Source organism: Mustela lutreola, chromosome 11, assembly GCF_030435805.1.
Source record: "Mustela lutreola isolate mMusLut2 chromosome 11, mMusLut2.pri, whole genome shotgun sequence".
Classification (NCBI taxonomy): Eukaryota; Metazoa; Chordata; class Mammalia; order Carnivora; family Mustelidae; genus Mustela; species Mustela lutreola.
In genome coordinates, this window is record NC_081300.1 from 12,620,188 (window position 1) to 12,638,958 (window position 18,771).

At 42.8% G+C, this 18,771-nt stretch overlaps 1 protein-coding gene across 2 annotated transcripts; it reads right to left on the reverse strand.

Moving 5' to 3' along the window:
* Positions 1–3,435: 3,435 nt before the first annotated feature.
* SERPINB2 (serpin family B member 2) lies at positions 3,436–18,505 on the reverse strand. Of its 2 annotated transcripts, XM_059140123.1 has the most exons (9): positions 18,347–18,414; positions 16,741–16,942; positions 14,252–14,428; positions 11,195–11,311; positions 9,793–9,921; positions 9,150–9,267; positions 5,514–5,656; positions 4,749–4,913; positions 3,436–4,413 (listed from the first exon to the last, which is right to left on the reverse strand). In XM_059140123.1, exons 2-9 carry the CDS (start codon positions 16,774–16,776, stop codon positions 4,003–4,005), a joined length of 1,296 nt encoding a protein of 431 aa, XP_058996106.1. In that variant the 5' UTR covers positions 16,777–16,942; positions 18,347–18,414; the 3' UTR covers positions 3,436–4,002. The 2 variants fall into 2 exon arrangements, with proteins under 2 accessions (XP_058996106.1, XP_058996107.1); XM_059140124.1 differs by lacking the exon at positions 16,741–16,942 and having other exon boundaries at positions 18,347–18,505.
* Positions 18,506–18,771: the final 266 nt, after the last annotated feature.

Consider the following 18,771-nt stretch of genomic DNA (forward strand, 5'->3'; position numbering starts at 1 on the left):
CTTGGCTGAGAGCTCAACTAAAAAGACAGAGATCCACAATGAATGTTTTGCCTGGATGACTTACTTACCTACACTTGCCATGTCTGTATGCAGGTAGAAACCTGAGCTCTGACAAATTGTAACTCATCCTTTCCTTGTTTACTCTCTTCTCTAGTCGGCCAACTGGCAGCAATTCTAGTAGTTTTCCCCAGTAGTCTTTCTTAAAAAAAAAAAAAGAAAGAAAGAAAGAAAGAAAAAAGAAAGCTCTTAATTAACAGAATAATAATGGGTAGTAAAATGGAAAATATTGGGGGTGAAATATTTGCTGTTACATTGTTAAAGCTGCTTTTAAGGTGCCATGTACTAGAGGCACCCAACAAATGTTGGTCCTCTTCTCCCTTGATGGGTTGATGTGGAACCCAAGGAAGAACTCCATCCAGTCTCATGTCCATTTTCCCACCTGCGGGGATAAGGGGTCTGGACCAATGTTTTAGACACAGTTGCTGAGTCAGATGTTGGTTCATCACTTTTTAGTTTTCTTTTTTTTCTTCCTGTGAATATTCTCTCCCTCTTCCAGATATCTTCTATAGGAAAAACCATAGTTATTGTTTTATTTTCTACTGCTGAAGACCTGTGCTTGATGGGGTGCTGAGGGAAGTGGGGAGAGGGATGGAATTGAGAACCTTCCAGAGAGTTTGAGGGAGAGAAGGAGCCTCTCTACTTATGACAAATTTGGAATGTTCTTCATGCACTTTGCATTTTTCTCTTCATGGGACACACTTGTCTCCTGATAAACTGGCTCAGAGTTTAACATCTGAAGGTTAGTGGGGAACCTAGAGCAGAATGTTTCTCTGGACTTCACTAGTGGATGGGACTTGTGTAAGAAGTTTATTGCACCTGCCTGACATGTGCTGAGCACATAGTAGTAGTATCTACTGGTGCCTCCATACTTTTATTAGCAGAAAGTCTCATATGGAGGCTGGAGGTAGAGGGACTGTTCATCCCGACTGACAGCAGTTCAGCAGAGAGTGACTTGGGCAACATCAACACACAGCACGGAGACTCATTGTTTATGTCGCATTAAGTGCATCAATGCAAAAACTGCCAAACCAGCCAAGAAATTGTTTCATCTTCTCTAAAGTCACAGACTAAGTTTTACTCATTGGTTTCCTCTGAGCCTTCTCCAGATTCCTTTCCCACTTATCTCTTGATTAAATTTTTATAGATATACTACCCATGTTGATGAAATCATGGTTGTGCATTATTATGATGCCTGTTTGGGGGTGGTCAGGGAAAGAAAAAGAGGTAAGAGTATCCTAAATTAACAACATAATATAATCAACACAGTTTTGTTTGTTGCTATCATTTATGGCCTGCCCTATGTATATGTATATGTATATGTATATGTATATGTATATGTATATATATATGTATATGTATAATATGTACAAATTACTAATAGGGCTGTAGGGATAGGAACTATATGAATGGGGAGGTGGGGTGGGAGAGATAGATTTTGCTCTGGCCTTTTTATGAATTCATTAGTTATTCCAAAATTTTCAAGACAGAGAGAACTCTAGATGCATCAATATTATTCTAATAAGAATCCAGAAGAAGAGCATAAATTAAGTGGGCAGAGACAATGAGTAGATAACGGTTGCCCCGTTGGGTTGCTATAAGAGAATACCAAAGGCTGGGTGTTTTAAACAACAAACTTTTTTTTCACAGTTCTAGAGGCTAGAAATCTGAGATCAGGGTAACAGACTGGTTGGGTTTGGGGTGTGGACTCACTCTGTTCTTGGTTCACAGTAGGCTGCCTACTCTCTTGTCCTCATACGGTAGAGAGAGGAAGCTCTGATCCCTTCATCTCCTCCTAAGGACACGAATTATATCATGAAGACTCAACCCTCATGACTTAATCTAACCTAACTATTCCCCAGAATCCCATCTCCAAATACCATCCCATTAGAAATTAGGGCTTTCACATATATATGGGGGAGAGGAGACACAAACATTCAGTCCATAGCAATGGCTGAGAGTTTCCCAGAACTGAAGCAAAGATACAAGTTTCCAGATGGAAAAAAAAAAAAATCTGCTGATGAGCAAGACAAAATTTAAGAACGATTTTTAAAAATAGTCTTAATGCAAGGAAATATCAAGAACATCATTAAGAACACAAAGACAATTATGAAAACTGCAAGGAGAAAGAATTATCTTGACATCAACTTTCCCATCAGCAATTTTGGTGAATACCCCTGGAGTGTTGACGAGTGCTTTGAACCTTGAATTCCATGCCCATCCTCTAACTCAAAAGTGAGAGTGATAAATATGGATATCTAAAGAATCACAATGATTCCAAATGCTGCTACTTATTGAATTGCTGAATTACTGAAGTTCATAGAAAAATGAATTAAACATAAGAGAATGCAAGAAGCAAGAACTCTTAATTTTCAAAAATGTCTGCTGTCGAGGGAACAAACCACAATTCAAGACTTACCACTTCTTTTGTTTTTTATAATTTTCTGGGATTCTGCATTTGACCAGCTGACAGACAGTTTTATTTCTGACAAAGATAATCAACATCAGTGCTAGTACCTATTAAACTCTGTACGTGCTCAGCATTCTTTGAATTGCTTGTGATGTATGAATTCATTTAACCATCATGGCAGCCTTATGAGAAAAACATTACTTTTTCTAGGCTGGAAACCAAAACATAAAGAAACACCATTTTGGCCCATGGTTAGAGGATTCACAAGGGCGAAAACTGAGTTGTAGGGGCTGATAGTCAAGGGCCTGAGGTTACCCATTTAGCTGCCATGTTCCAGTAGGTCATCTATACCTGCCTTGCGTCACGGGAAGTCTGCTGCCTGGGAGACATTCTCAGAGTCTGGCCACACTCCTGCAAACAGACTCTGCAGCCAGCTCGGACTCCCCAAACCAGACCCGACTCAGTTCTCAGGACTTAGTCATGTTCTGCTCTGTCTCTGATCTACTCAAGGCATTCAGCGCTATTTGAAGCAAACACCCCTGAAAGAAGGCATTTGTGTTTCCTCTCTCACTCTTACACCCAAAGCCATCTTCCCCTCTCTGAACCCTCAGCTCAATGACCTTGGCCTTGTCTGAACCACTGCACATAGTGTTTATTCTTGATATCCTTGAGGTTTAACTGAGAAGATCCCCAAAGGACTTTGACTCAAGCTTTTCTGAATTCCTATGCCCTTTGCTGCTAGGAGACCACAGCTCTAAACCATTTTCCACACAAACCCATTCCAGTCCCAACACTGGGGCTCCCTGAAGAGGCAGTTATCCTTTTATCTCCTTTATTCTGTTTTTACTCGGTCCCCACAAAATGAAGCACGATGCCTGATCCTTAGGAATCAAGGTATGACAAGTCTTACGAGCTAATGCAAGGACCACCTTGCATTATGACCCAATGGAATGACAACAAACAAATGGTTGTGTGGAAACATGTTTATTTTTTTCATATACTTGCAATATTACATAGGTTGTAGACATATCTATGTGATACATAATACTAGAAATGTATGTAACATATATTTTCCTGTTGTTCAATGCTTTCTTCTAGTTATTTATTATAAGAGGGCATGGGAAGGACAACCACTCATCCCTCATTATACAAATAAGTAAAAGCATTTTTTAGATAGAAAAATTACTGATCGCCTGCTTCTGCAACTATCAGCTGCATAAAACTGACAGTGAACAATAATTAAAACCATTATATAAAATAATAAATAATATAGTAGAAGTTAATGTTATACAATTAACCAATAGTAAAGAAGACCTAAGTGGGGCATCATCCCACTTAGGAAACCAAATGATTAATAGGCTTGCAATGTTATGGTGGACAGCTGTCTACTTATTGCTGTACTTATCATTAGTGTCTAGTAGGAGTTGTTCAGAAAAAAACAGAAATGTGTAGGAAAATCTCTAAATTCTTGGCACTTAACGCAATCCGGAGGCTTACAGCTCATACTATGAAATCCTGTGTAGAAACAGAACTTTTCAATTTTCGGGTGAAACAAACCTGCCAAAAAAGAGGATGTTCTTGGTGACTTTGTGCATGATAAAGAAGAGGAAAGGGTGGTCCGCCACAAACTGTGGGCCTCCATGGCCAGTTCTTCCTGACACAATGGCCCCGGTGCCAGCAGTTGCTTCCGTGCCCTCTTCGTTCACGTCCACAGTAGCTTGATGGAAAACTTGGGACAGAAACAGGTCATTGTTGTCAGACATTCCTGAGAAGTTGGCCTGGCTCTGGCTGAAGGCTTCCTCCATGCCCATGCTCTGGAGAATGGATCTGAGTTCATAGCGTTCTTCTAATTTGAACTGAGGGAGGTATACCTCCACATCATCTTCTGCCAGCTTGTCTTTGCTGGTCCAGTTAATGAATTTATCGTAGGTTATTTCATCTTCCAGCTACAAATCCAAACATTAAAGAAAAAAACCCTTAAGTGCTCAGAATAGAAGGCAGATAACTTACAAGTCTCATGTTAACAATCAATGACTTTAACTTTACCACATTGTAGGTGATAGAAAAATGTAATACACTGGTGAAATATTTGCAAGAAAGTAGCATGTATGACATATTTTCATGCTCTGAATGAAAGTTTGAGACATGAACATTTATAATCAACCAATTCACATGTCTCTGCGAGGATCTACACACCATTTTCTACACCTATAGACATGCTTCTCATGAAAGGTGTGTTTAGCTCTAGAGGTTTCAAACAATATAAGCTGGAATGGCTTACCAACTCCAAGCCAGTGGACACATCACTGATTTCATCAGGAAGCAACAGGAACATGCTGATATCTCCAGCATATGGGAGTTCTAGAATTTGAGTCTTTAGGTCACCTATGTAGCCAATGTTCAGTTCTTTACGCAAGTACATCATCTGTACAGGTTTGCGCTGATTCTAAAATGATTAAAAAGTGAAATATGAAAGTTGATATTAAGAGTCACGAGATTTATAATTAGACATGAAGAAATTGATTCTGCTGTAGTGTCAAAGAAATATGTTCTTAAAAATCAACAAAATAAATTATTTATACCCTTACAGTTGCTCTTGTTAGCTTTATCATGATTACATCTATTATTAAGACGGACAATGTTAATAATTATAATAATACTAAAATATTTGTTCAGCTCCTGCCATAGGCCAAAACTCTGTGCAATCTCACTGAATCCTTACAATAGCCAACTTTTATTGATTAAAAAATGGAATTCCCAGCAGATAAATAAGGTCATAGATGGTTACTAGTAGAACCTTAGTAGTAGAACCTACAACTGCATCCAGAATTATGTAATTATAAAGCCCGTGGTCCTCACTGTTACGCATATGGTCTCTTAGAAAATTACTGAGTGACACTCAGTAGCTGGAAAGAGTCCAACTGTCCAATGTGCATAATTTATTACTAACAAGTCATACAGGAGCATGAGTGGTCTCTAACTTTTCTTTCTCTATCTTGGCCAAGATCCTAAAATACATGCTAGGAAAATCCATCTTGTCTCATACCGCATTCACACGGAAAGGATAAAGCCCATTCAGTTTCTTCTCAAATGGAGTTTTCCACTTTCCTTTGAAGTAGACAGCATTCACCAGGACCATCTTGGTGTCCCCATCTACAGAACCTTCAGGTAACAAGTCTGGGATTTTGCCTACAGAAAACAACATATGTTTAGGGTTCATGACCAAGAACTGTGATGATGCTATGATTTGAATCTCTTGAGTCATCATCAAACTCAGCATCTACATTTGTCAGATTCTGCAGAGGTGATGATCTCAAGCTCAGGTTTTTCTCCCAATTTATTTAAAGCATAAATAAATCAGACCACCTTTCTCAGAAGGTTTGCAAAGTCCAAGAGAAAATGAAGGAGTTATGCATTTAAAATTTAGAATGATGGGGTGCCTTGGTGGCTCAGTGGGTTAAAGCCTTTGCCTTCGGCTCAGGTCATGATCTCAGGGTCCTGGGATCGAGCCTCACATTGGGCTCTCTGCTCAGTGGGGAGCCTGCTTCCTCCTCTCTCTGACTGCCTCTCTGCCTACTTGTAATCTCTGTCTGTCAAATAAATAAATAAAATCTTTAATATTTAGAATGACTATCAAACATGGAAATATTTTCACCTCTTTTTATGTTGTTTTCTCAAAGTTTCTCAAAGTTTAGCACTCCTTCTAGATCAGATCCAGACAGTCTATGGGTCTGACCCATTGATTCATTCAAAAACTGTCTTGTTTTTGTTTGAAGTTGTGCTAGATCTATAGTAGGAGTTGGGCAGATACAAGAGGGTAAAAAGGAAGAATTGCCCTGGAGGGGTTGAGAATATTAGAAGAGGCATTCAAAACCAGCAGTGAGACAATGCGTCAGAAATCCAGCAACAGAATGCAAAGTACTGTGGCTGTGCAGAGAAGGGGGTACATGAATAAGCCAGGTAAGAAAGGGTCTCAGAAATTATAACACCCAACTGTGGTAGTTAAGAACAACATGGCTTGAGAAACAGCCCACTTACACTTAATACCTGCCCTATAATTTTTCAACTGCTCAAACACATTATTTTACTTAATCCTGACAGCTATTCTATTGGGATATTACTAGTGTCATTTTCCACAAAAAGATCCTCCACTAAGAAAGGTTAGCAACCTCCTCAAGGTCACAAACTGGGAAAGTGGTCAGGATTCTGTGTCCGCCTCTACCACCTCCCGATCCTACTGACAGACGCAGGATTCACATAAAGGTCAATGGAATCTGACCAGCTTCCCTTTATCCATTCAATATATCACCCGGGCAATGAAAACCCTTGGTTACTATTGAAAAATGCTACAGCTTTACTTAACTTTGTGATGTAAATGACAGAATTCATGTGATCATAATAAATAAAACAAACAGTTCCCTCAAATTATTACAAAATTTGGTGAAGCAGTCAGCCCAAAAGATGAGGCATTTTGACAATACAACTGCTTGAGTCATGGCTGCTGAAGACAGGAAGAAAGTGAATTTGTGCTGTTCTCAGAAAAGCAGAACTCCTACATGTCTCTTGAATTCTGCAGTCGGTTTTTACTTTCACTTCTGCTAATCTTCCCTTTCCCTGACTCCTCTGTGTCAGTGGTTTGTCAATATTTTAGAACAGTAATTTCCAAATCTGTTATAGAAATGAAGAACAAAGGGAGAACAACTATTTTGGGAGAAACAAAAATATTTTATAAGTTCTACAGACCTTTTGCTTTTTCCCAATATGGGGGCCAAGAAACCAAGACTGCAAACTATCGCTTGCAACCACGTTTTAAACATAGGAGTTAAATGAACATTTACTTTTTACCTACCTTATAATGCAAACTTTTTAAACACCCAAATGAAGAATTCAGAATTAGACTAAGGATCAAAGACGAAGAACCCCCAGTTTCATCATTAACTGGTAGAGGAATCTTGAAAGAGTCAGTTAACCCCTCTCAGACGAAGAGTCCACCACCATGAAGGGGCAAATTTGGGTAAATTATCTCCAAGTACCTTTCCAGTCCTAACAGCTCATAAATCTATGAAATACCCAGAACAAATCTAATAATTTCTACGTTTTTCTTCCTAGAAATCCATCTATATATTGCTAGTCAGCAGTTATTTTTTTGTGACCTATAATTCAAACCTAGAGATTTGAGAGAATGAAGGATTTTCATTATCAGCCAAAGACTGTGCTAATTTTTGTGGAGACACAGGAGAAGAGTGACATATTGGCCCTACCCTCAAATAATTATGGTCTGTATGGGTCGACAAAGCAAACAAAATAAAATCAGGTCAGCTACAGTTGAAGGCTATATAAGGCGAACGTTAACAGGACTCATGAAACTAATAAAAGAGCAAGGGGGTAGAGAGGAGGGGAGTGGCTGGGAGGTACCTCTAGAAAGGCTAGGACTTGGGCTTGCCACTTAAATTAAACTCTGGCATTAAGGAATGCGTAAGAAGTTAAGTATGGAAGGCAGCAACCGAGAGCTCAGGGGCCAACAGTCATCAAGTATGGTCTGTGGGATAATTAAGAATTCGAAAGTCAAGGTGAAGAGTAAGATGTTCTGCAGAGACCAGCTGGGGGGCAGCGACGCTGTTTCTGTGTGGGGACAAGTGTGTGAAGTCAGTCCCCTCTGCAGTCTCCTCCCCTCCCCGTACTCCACACTGGAGGCCAGCCAATTCCACTCTTTGCCTCAGAGGGCCAAGCTCTCTCACCTCGGCATCTTGGCACATCTATACACTGTGTCTAGAATCCTCTCCCCATGCTCTTGGCCTGGCCAGCTGCAGCCCATCCTCCTAGTCACGACATAAGCACTTCTCATTCCAGGAAGACCCCTCCAGTCATAACGTTGGAGGCCAGCACCTTCCTCACACACTCCCATGCAGTGTCCTGCATGTCCCCATCAAGCACTTATGGTCACCTTACAGCCATCACCGACTGAACTGAATGCCACCGACTGAACTGAACTTACTGATTGTAAGTTCTAGGGTGGCAGGGTCTGAGTTCTGTTTCTTTTACAGAACGTGTACAGTGCCTGGCACGTAATATGCGGTGGGTTCAATAACAATACAATGACAATGAATGGATGATTTCATCAAATGTGAGTCCTGGTAAAAAACAAAAGAGAAGCAGGAACCCATGAAAGAATTAGGAACATAAGCTCCAATAGTAGACGTGATTCAGCAGGGCCCTAAAGAACCTCACAGCAGGTAGACTTGGAATGGTGAAGAACAGGTAAAATAATTTTCTGATCCCTCCTGCTTTGTTGCCAGTGGTCTCACCCAGTTACTCAGCGGAGGATCACGCCTTTTTTCTTCATTTTTGTTCCAGCAGACAGAGGGCACGGTTATTTCAATACTGGCATTTCCTACATTGGAAGATGTGTCTGCCTGTTCTCACCTTCCATCCTAAGGTAATATCCAAAATCGGATGATTGACGTACTGAACACATGTCTTCCTTTAGTAGACCTCAACTGTTTTTTTTCACTTAATGCACCACTTGGCTAAATGAGAATTGGGCTATGTTAACCAAAATAATTAAGGTGAAGGGAATTTTAAGGGAGTTAGGGCTAGGCACAGAAGTGACTTTTTGAAAAAAAAAAATAGATCAACGGTTTCTAACTGAAAAGAAGAACAGGAAATATGGCTTTGGTTTTACCTTTGGTCTGAGTCTTGACCCAAGAATTAATCTTTTTTCTGGTTTCTTCAGCACGTTCTAGGAAGTCGACCGCCTGGGGTTCTGTAGAGTAGTATTTCTTGGAGAGTTGCATGTATTCCTTTAAAGCAAGGAACCAGCTAAAGGTGACCCAGAATATCACTGAACAAGACTTAATGTAATTGTAAATCATGGGCTTATTGTCAAAAGTTGCAGGGGGGGTGTGGTAAGGGGCTGAGGTAAGGGAAGGGGAGGAGGGCGGCACTGGGGGGCTGGGGGGCTGAAAGAGGAAATGGTGTGGATTGTAAGTGCTCCGTTGATCCCCTTACCCATACTCACTTGCCCTCCTGAACTGTGCATTATAGACACTGAGTCCAAGGGGAAGGCTGGGCATGTGGGGAGTGGTCCTGGAAATCACTGTTCCCCCAGCTGTGGCAGTCACTCTGCAATGTGGGGACTTTGCATCCATTGGGGGGGAGCACTTGACCTCGGGAGCATGCAAACAGCTGCTGTGACCCTGGGTGTTTGGAGCCTCAGGGCGCTTATGTGGAATTCTGCCTCTCTGTGGGCATCACAGACAGCAGCTTCGAAAGGGACCCCATTGCACACGGCGGAGCCTGACATTTCAGCTGCAGGTTCCACTTACTTCCTTGAACCTCGCCGACTGCTCTCCGAACAGCATATTGACGCTCTCCAATAAATACTCCCCTGTGGACGCATTGATGGCCGAGCTGAGAGAGCTGAACGAGGAGTGGACTGCCGCTCCAGCTTGTGCCTGAAACAGAAAGGGTCTCTTTAGGTAACACAGGGTGGCTAAACAAGGTATTTCTTAAGCAAACGTGTTCTTTCAGTGCAACAATAAAATGCCGTATAATGGATACTTGGCACTTTCTGACACTTAGGGGAATCTCTGAGGAAATACTTCTGATACAGTGCGCTAAAACCCAGAAGGCAATGTTTTACTCGTTTCAAATTTTGCTGCACCTATAGATTACATTTCACCTTGAAGTAACCGATGTCCTAGAAGGAAGTTAGGCTTCTTTTATAATTTCCTAAATTCAAGGTCTCTAAGGGATTTTGTTATACTAAAACATTACCTAGGAGATGTTCTATAAAAAGTTAACATATGTCCAAAAGTACCCATTTTATAATTATAGGGGAGTCTTTACAGTGGGAAATCTGGGTTCTAGAAAGCCATGAAAATGTAGGTGAATTCTAATCCTCAACCCGGAGTTCGTAAGCATGACAAAAGACATAGGACTCAGTCACAGCCACAGCAGGTAAAGCAGGGGACAGAGCCCTGCAGATGGGCTGCGGGGTATCCCAGGAGACTGGCTGGATTTCCATCTTGATGGGGCCCTCTTCCCCTCCTCTAGCCCATAATTCCCAGGGCAACGGGGGGATGGAGCAACATTGCAAGAAGGAAGTTATGGGCGATATCCCCTTACCAAACCCACAGCATATTAGGGGAGTTGCTTATCAATAGGAGTCCATCTGTGCCCAGTAAGTTAGCTAGAGAGCTGGTGTTTAAGGAAATAGAGTATTGAGAAAAGATATTAACTGAGATAGATGATGAATAGATCCGTACATACATACATGGACAGATGATAAACAGGTAAGGAGGTTGCGAGGGATAGCCAAGGGTGGTCTCGCATGAAGTCATGGGGCCTGACCTACCCCACTGCTCAACTGCTTGTCACTCTTTACCTTCTTCCACCTGGAAACCTGTATCCATGCATGTGTATTCTAGGAGCTGCTCCCATGATTTCAGAATAGATTACACATGCCCACCTAATGGCAGAGTGATGGGATTAAATCCAAAAACAGTTTTTGACCTAAAAGCCCTGAAGTCTAGATTCTACTCTGGCCCTGCTCCTATTTATCCATGTGCCCAGAGGGTATTTATTTAAGGGCTCTGAGTCTTAGGTTTCTTTCTATGAATGGGAGAAGTTGTACTAAGTTCCTTCCCTGTCTACCACTGTGACTTTAAGACAAGAAGATTCTAGAAATAAAATGCAAAAGGAATTATGAACCAGTGAGTCAGATACCTGCAAAATGGCCTCAGGATAAGTGCCCTTCTGGATCTGTTGCATGAGTTCACAACCGGTGAGGTTCACTGGGGTCACTGGGGTCTTCTGAGCAACAACCTTGTCAAACTGAAACACCTACATTTGGAATTAGAGACAATGTATTTATGAGTATATTCTCCTGCTATATTATGTCACCTTGAAACCAGTGGTGCTCAGGTACCTCTTGGAGGTCCTATCTACTTCCCTACCTTTGTGTCTCAGAAATAAGCACATGCTCTTTATATATAACATATAGGTGTCTGCAACTGAAATTTCTCTCCTAAGATACAGCTTGAGTTATTTTACACCAATCCATATATATACTGGCCATTTTGACAACAATTTGTTCTTATGAAATTATTTGTAACCTTTTCACTAAAGTATCTAAATTACCATCCAAGCCATAAACGGACTTGATAACAAATGCCAGTATTTTGAAGAAAAAAATAAGGTTAATTCACGACCTTGGAGGTCTCTGTCTTTTCAAAGGTCTTATCTATTATCCACTTCCAATCTGTCAAAAACTACAAGCCCAAGTTAGTTTAGGCATAAACACACTTACTCACTATTAACAGGGATCCCATAAAATATTTGCACACACTGTATTACACAGAGAAACCAGCATCCATGTGGGGGACAGGTGACTAGGGTCAGATGACATATGAATCTCTTTATATCGTAAATGGCAGATCCAGAAAACACATGAAGCTGGAGGGGGAAAGCTGGTCCTACGAAGCTGCCCTGGCTCCTTCCCAGCACGACAGCTTTCCAGCCTGGCCTCTCGGGTCTCAGCACCCCCAGCCTGGCCCTGCACCCAGGTCTTCCCCCAATCCACACCCCTTGGGTCCCATTGGGCCCGCATCGCATCCCTTGTGGGGCCTGTGGTGAGGAGGACCTCTCTGGTGAGTGGATTGATGGTGGGGACTCTGCCGACAGAGGAAAGGCAAGCTTGTCCAGCCAGGTGGTGCTTCTGGGTTGGCAGGACAGGTGCTAAGGGCTACGGGCTCTTTCTCTGCTCTTCCGATTAGATGTCATAAGTCCCATCTAACCCTCTGAAAAGAAGTGGCCCTACTGTTGCTCCTACAGAAGGGAAGAATATTTCCCAAAACAGCCTTTTTGGTTTTTGTCCTTTCTGAGGAAGCTGACACTTAAATCAGGAGTCTCCTGGCTAGCCCTAAAGCCTTCCTGAATCACAGCAAAAGCCCCACAGAAACGGGGGAGCGGAGGGGGCCCTGGGCCACGCAGAAGCCGTGGGTAAAGAGAGGCACTGCCCAGCCAGGCAGTGGAGCCCGAGGGGGCCTGGGGCTTCATTCTGAACCTAAGAGCCTTCCACATGCTCCTTTCTTTCCACTGCCACCATGACCTTCACCAGGCGCACCAAGTCCCAGCCGTGGGACCTCTCCCCGGCCCCGCCTCCTGGTCTATAGGAACAACACGGTAATCACAGCCTCGGCTCCGAGCGGCGCGCAGCACGTGCGCAAACTCATGAAGGGCTCTCGGGCGCCTGGCTGAGGCCCTGAGGGTCACTAGCTGTTAACACAGATGCGGCTCCCAGACGCTCTGCGGTTGACTCGAGCCTTCACACCTGTCCTCCAGCAGGGCCGCTCTCGTGCTCTTTTTGTAGATGAGAAAGCGGAGGCTCCGAGAGTTTCCATGCCTTCCTCCACACACCTAGCAGCGAGCGGCAGAGCCACCACTCCACACCGCCGGGCCTGTCCCCAAAGTCCACCCTCTTTCCTCCAAGCCAAAGAGCCTCTCTTCTTCCTTTTAGCAGGGAATGAACCACATTTCCCTTCGATTTTTAAAACCAGTACATGCAGCAGAGTTAGAGAAAAACAATAGAACATCTTTGCCTAGACCCACATGCTTGAAGCACTTTCTAGATACAGAAAAGCTGTCTGTGCCCAGAGAGACGGATACGTTCATTCGCCTCCTGTGTCAAAATCTTTTTCTTTCTTTTCTTTTTTTTTTTTTTTAACAACCTAGAGTACTTCATTTCTCATTTTCCCTCACAGTATATTGCTTCTGCTCCCTTTGTGGTGAAAAAATTAAGACCCTGATGTTTTCTGAAGTTTGACATGCAGTTCAAGGTTTCCAGCCTCCTCCAAGGGGAAGAGAATAAAGGGGAAGGTGTGTTGCCAAATACGGCTGGTATCAGGGTTGAGCAACTGAGTTTTGTTGTAAGCCTAGATGTTTAAACTGCCACATTCACCGGGAGGGATGCCTTTTACTTCCCTGCCTCGTGCGGTGAGATTGGCTAACACTCCCTGTGAACAGCCTCGAACCAGACCCACGGTAAATGGGTCACTGTGCACCAGCAAAGGACAGCCGTAGTCTCAGGCACGGTTCTCGTGGGAAACCCGAAAGTGGCCGGGGGCATTTTGGTGTGACTGAGAGCACAGCATATGCTTGTGAGAAAGCAGGGCCTGTACCTCAAGCACTCAATGTCAACATTTGTGGCTATGCGAGTCTGAAAGACTCTTAATTATATGATGACCTTATCCGGCTCACTGACCTCAGACATAACAGGAGCAGGTTGAATTCATCCCATGGGAGTCCTGTGGCATGTGGTGGATTTCCAAGGCCCAGGACTCCGTGAAGGAGTCCCCTGACTGAACTGGTGTCCCTTCACCAAGCACCGAAGCCAGTGGACTTAACAGAAAGGCCTCACAATGTTCATGCACACCCTGTCCACCCTGACTTTGAAAACTGGCCATCAGGCCAGACGCCGTTTTGTTGATGTGACCTCACGGGGTTGATAACGTGGCCGAGGCCCTCTGAAGTCACACTGTTCTCCTTGTATCTCCAGCAGTGTGGTAACCAGAGCTTTTCAGGACACTCTCCATTATCTACAGTTGAAAGCTTTCATGGTTTAGCTGCTTTGGAGATTCGAATCTAGGGAGCTTGTGTGGTGATGGCATGTGACAACAACTGACTTCCGTAAAGTCAAGCTGCTACCTGAAGCATACAATCGCAATTCTACAATTCCATTCAGGAGAGACCCAGTCCTAGTTTGGAGCTCTAACAGACACTCACCTTGGCCATCTGGTCTGCAGTGTTGCCTCTGGCACCCAGGTAGACCATGGCCATGGTAGATGAGATGCTCCACGGAGAGAAGAAGAGATTCGGGGTGGCACTAGTATTTGCCAGATGCTTGAAAAAATTGAGGGCAAAGATTGTGTTGGCCACATAAAGGTCTTCCATTGTTTCAATCTGGAAGGAAAGCGAGGAAGAAAGAAACAGGTCTGAAAGGTGACTCAACATTTTAGGTGATATTGGCCGAGTAGTACATGGTGTACCCTGCACAGGAAAGGGGTTCCCTCTCTGCTCTTCCTTCATGGCACAGCATGAACTAGAGCCCAGATGTCGTCATGGTCATGTGATGTCAGCAACCTCACAGGGCTCCAGGCTTCATGCGATGTTCTGCTGTTACCAACTTAAAATCCTTAATAATTTTGAACAAAGGCTCTGCATTTTCCTTTTACACTGGATCCTGAAAATTATGTAGTTGATCTTGAGATGCAGGGAGCAGTTACGTGATGAGTAGGGACGCTTCATATAATAATCATAATAAGAGCAATGACAATGAATAGCATTTATTAGATTTTTACTATACAACAGATGCCATTCTAAACATTCTACCAACCATTTAATTCTTACCAAAACCCTATCAGAAAGGCATTGCTATTTGCATTTTACGAAGGAAGAAGCAACAGCAAGAGAATCAGGAAAGTGACCAGTGTCACCCAACTATAAAGGGCAGGACCAGGCGTCGGAGCCAGGTCGGGGGCCTCCAGGGTCACACTTTCAACCTCAAGGCTCCATCTGCAAATATCCAGCACACACATGGGCAAATACATGCAGAGTCAAACACTTATTCCTGTTGGCCCCAGCTGAGATCACTAGTCTTCCCTCAGACTCTCTGTTTCTAGAAGTGGTTTGGATTCACCAGTTGAGGTTGGTGTTTTTACCCACTTCCAACCTCCTGTACGCCCCGCCCCTCCACACCTACATCTACAACCTGCAATAAAACAGCTTCCCACGCTAAGGAGTTCAGTATGGGGGGTGCTGGAATGGTCGCCTGCTTCTCCAGCACCCGTGCCCCCCCACCAGCAGGCAAATCCATTGCAGGCAACACTGCATGCAATGAACATGAAACAGACACACACACACCCTATCACCACCTGAAGATAAAGGACGGACACACCTTCTGTGACCCATGTGAAGCGGAAAGCATGGACACACCCGAGGTGTGTACAGTATCTGTTGGTACTGGCCAGCGATCATTTTTCTGGCTCTGTGTTATGCTTTCACAGTGGCTTAAAACACACCCTATAATTACCAAAATATATAAATATACCAAATGACGCTGACACTCATCCCACAGGAACCTTTGTGACAGTGGCTTCCCAGAGCTGAGGAGGGGCTGAGGGAGGCTCCAAGGTGAGGGACGTCCCCGTCTGTAGGCTTGGCTCACTCAGCAGGCTTCCCAGCAAGGGCCAGGACTCACTTCCCTCCCCAATCCCGGGGTTGTCTTCGGGGAACACTTGGCTCATGAACACTCTTCTTTAAGAAAATCATTGCAATCTGAATCAAAATGTCTCATTTGAAATACCACCCAAGTGTATTTTATCGAGACAAAATTGTAAATTAAGCAAGATTTGTCCCTGAAACCATTTCTTCTCATTCAGTCCTCGCAGGATCTGAAGAGGGTACATCCTGTTATCTTCATTTTTTAGGTTGCCTCCTGATGCTCAGAGAGCTTAAGTGACTTGCAGAAGGTCACAGAGCTTCTATGCAATGGTGCAGGGATTTAAGCCTAGGTCTGTTTCAGGAACCCACTCGGTCCACACTGCCTCACAGTGCCTCTCTTTGTTGGTGGTGAACTTCACTGTTATGTGTAACAGTTTAGGCAAGTTACTAGCTTGAGAAATGCTAGAAAGAGGAAATAAAAATAGGAAGGTAGCAAGTCCGTAATGCTCCTAGAAGGCGTATTAAGTAGGAAAAACAAACAAACAAATCCCACTATTTTTTTTTCTTGCTTCATCACTGAGATTGGATTAACTGGGTGACTCAGACATTTGTTTCCTCTTCCCTCCACTGATTTAAAATTGTCTTGAAACTAATTAGTCTTACTGGGCAGATCATTTTTGTGAATTGCCTCATAACATTTTGGAAACAAACTGATAATTAATATCATAAATAAAATATATCTCTATCCTCATGTGAAGAAAATTAATAAGGGCTCAGAGCCAGAAAAGTAACCGCAGGCTTCTCCCAGACGGAATTCGTTATCCTATCCTGCGTAGTCAGTCCCTCTGACACTAACAAAAGGTAAGTGTTCAACTATCAGAGAGGCTTTTGATAGATTTCTGGTGGCTTTATAAAGGAAAAAAGTACATAAGGACAGAATTAAATTCTCCCAGGTGCATTTACTTCTTTTAAAAATAGTCTAGTTTTTATTCCTTGAATAAGGGGCAATTAGCAGCATTTAACATTAAAAAAAAAAAAAAAAAAAAACTCACGTCTGTATTGCAGTTACCAAATTCCTTCAGTAGCATCGTTTTTGTTTAATTTGTGTCAATACCTTCCCAGGAAAACCTAGTAATTTCTTGATACAAAAATACAGAGATGTACATCGCACGGCTAGTTAGCTTCAGAGCCCAGACAATCTCAGCCTTCTGGTGCTTTTCACATGAGGTCTGAGAAGTTTGCAGTCTTGGAAACCTATGAAGGCACACATATGCCATTTTTCCTCTCAGGCAACTCCACACCTTACCTTTAGGTGGGACTCTGCCTGAGACAATGCACAACTGAAGTCACAGAATGAAACAGGTGACACCTGCTGTGTGTTTCTTATCATTAAAATTTTAAAAAATTGTTTAGCCTCTGCATCATCCCACTAATTAAGGTTTAATATCATCACAGGGAAGAATAAATGGGGAGTACCCGTGGGGCTGGGCTCCATGCATCACCTCCTGCCCCACAAGTTGACAAATGTGCCCTAAAGATGGGCACACATCATCAAGCTGGGAGGTGTCCTGAGGCGCCACCAAGGGCCTCTTCTCGTTGATGCTGGATGCTAGCTTTGAGTTTGCTGTGGCATTTAAAACAACCTGTTTTACGACAGCATCGTGCAAATATTTAGAAATTGACCACAAAAGGCAATGAAGACAAAGAGAAAATAGTATCTTCAAGGAAACGTCCCATCCAAACTTAGTACCTTCTCCGCCCCAACAAAATTAAAAGCAGTTCCTGTTATTTGATGACTTTCATAACGAATGAGTGTGTGTTTATGGGTATTAAATGATTTATTGAACTATTACTTCAGTCAATCCAACAACCGTTTGGAAAATTTTTCTCTTCCACCAAATTGACCAATTATTGAACTCAATTCAATAAGTACAAGGGGCGGGGGCACCTGGGTGGCTCAGTGGGTTAAAGCCTCTGCCTTCAGCTCAGGTCGTGATCCCGGGGTCCTGGGATCAAGCCCCGAATCGAGCTCTCTGCTCTGTGGAGAGCCTGCTTCCTCCTCTCTCTCTGCCTGCCTCTCTGCCTCCTTGTGATCTCTCTCTGTCAAATAAATAAATAAATAAAATGTTTAAAAAAAAAGTAAGTACAAGGGGGTATCGAACAGAGCCAACTCAGATTGCTGCTGAATTTCTGTAATTTCTGGTAGTTTTAGATAAAGACTGTCATCTTTCTTGTTTTTATTATATTTATATACAATTTATAGAATCCTTTCATTGCTTAAATTAGTATCTTTTAACTGATCTACCATTTCCATCCAATTCTGTGTCAAAACCCTAGTTAGTAAAGAATATACATATTCTAACCTGTTCAGTAAAATCCCTGTCTCAACTTGACTGGGCACTGTAGTTCAGCTAATGTTACACACACATCTGCAGGCTTCTGAGATTCAAGATTAAGTCTTACTACAAATTTCATTCAAATCTCGACCCAAAATATTTTCACTTAAAAGAAACCTAAGCAAGAAAACACCATGACATTTTTACTCATTTTCTAAAGACACCCCACGCTTTAATTTTCATTATTAGTAATACCAGTAAGAAGGAAGAGGGAGAAAAATGAAAACCTGTTTCCACAGCCATGGAATTCACTGAAACATACCTGGTTATTCCCGGAGGCGCCGCTGACAAGAAAACGTCCTCAGAGAGCTGTCAGAGTGCACACACGGAGTGGACTGGTTTTATACAGCTCTGCCCCTCCCACGGAGCATTTTTTTTCCTCACTCTCTTTCTAATCTGTATCCTTTGAGTGATTCAACATTTTACTCAGAAAGACATCACTATTCTAAAAATGCTTGTTTGCTAAGGCTCCGTTTAAGAAATTTGTTCGGAGGATGATGTCATTCAGAAACTTAAGAATTTGGTAATACCTACACATGCCTGTTAAAATTAGTCGAAGTTTGTCAGCCTGTTTCAAGCACCCCCTCTGTACCTGCGCCCCAGGACAGTGCCAAATTCTACAATTACCCTTTTACCATTGCACAGGGATGGCTCGTGGACCCTTTGCAATATCTAAAGACCATAGAA

Excerpts from the sequence above, each read along its gene's own strand:
- SERPINB2 (XM_059140123.1), bottom strand. The coding sequence starts at position 16,776 with ATGCTACTGAAGGAATTTGGTAACTGCAATACAGAC. Across the intron at positions 4,914-5,513 it reads ATCCTTTCCGTGTGAATGCG|AATCAGCGCAAACCTGTACA; the intron begins GTATGAGACAAG and ends TAATCATTTTAG. Across the intron at positions 4,414-4,748 it reads TGTCCACTGGCTTGGAGTTG|CTGGAAGATGAAATAACCTA; the intron begins GTAAGCCATTCC and ends TTGGATTTGTAG.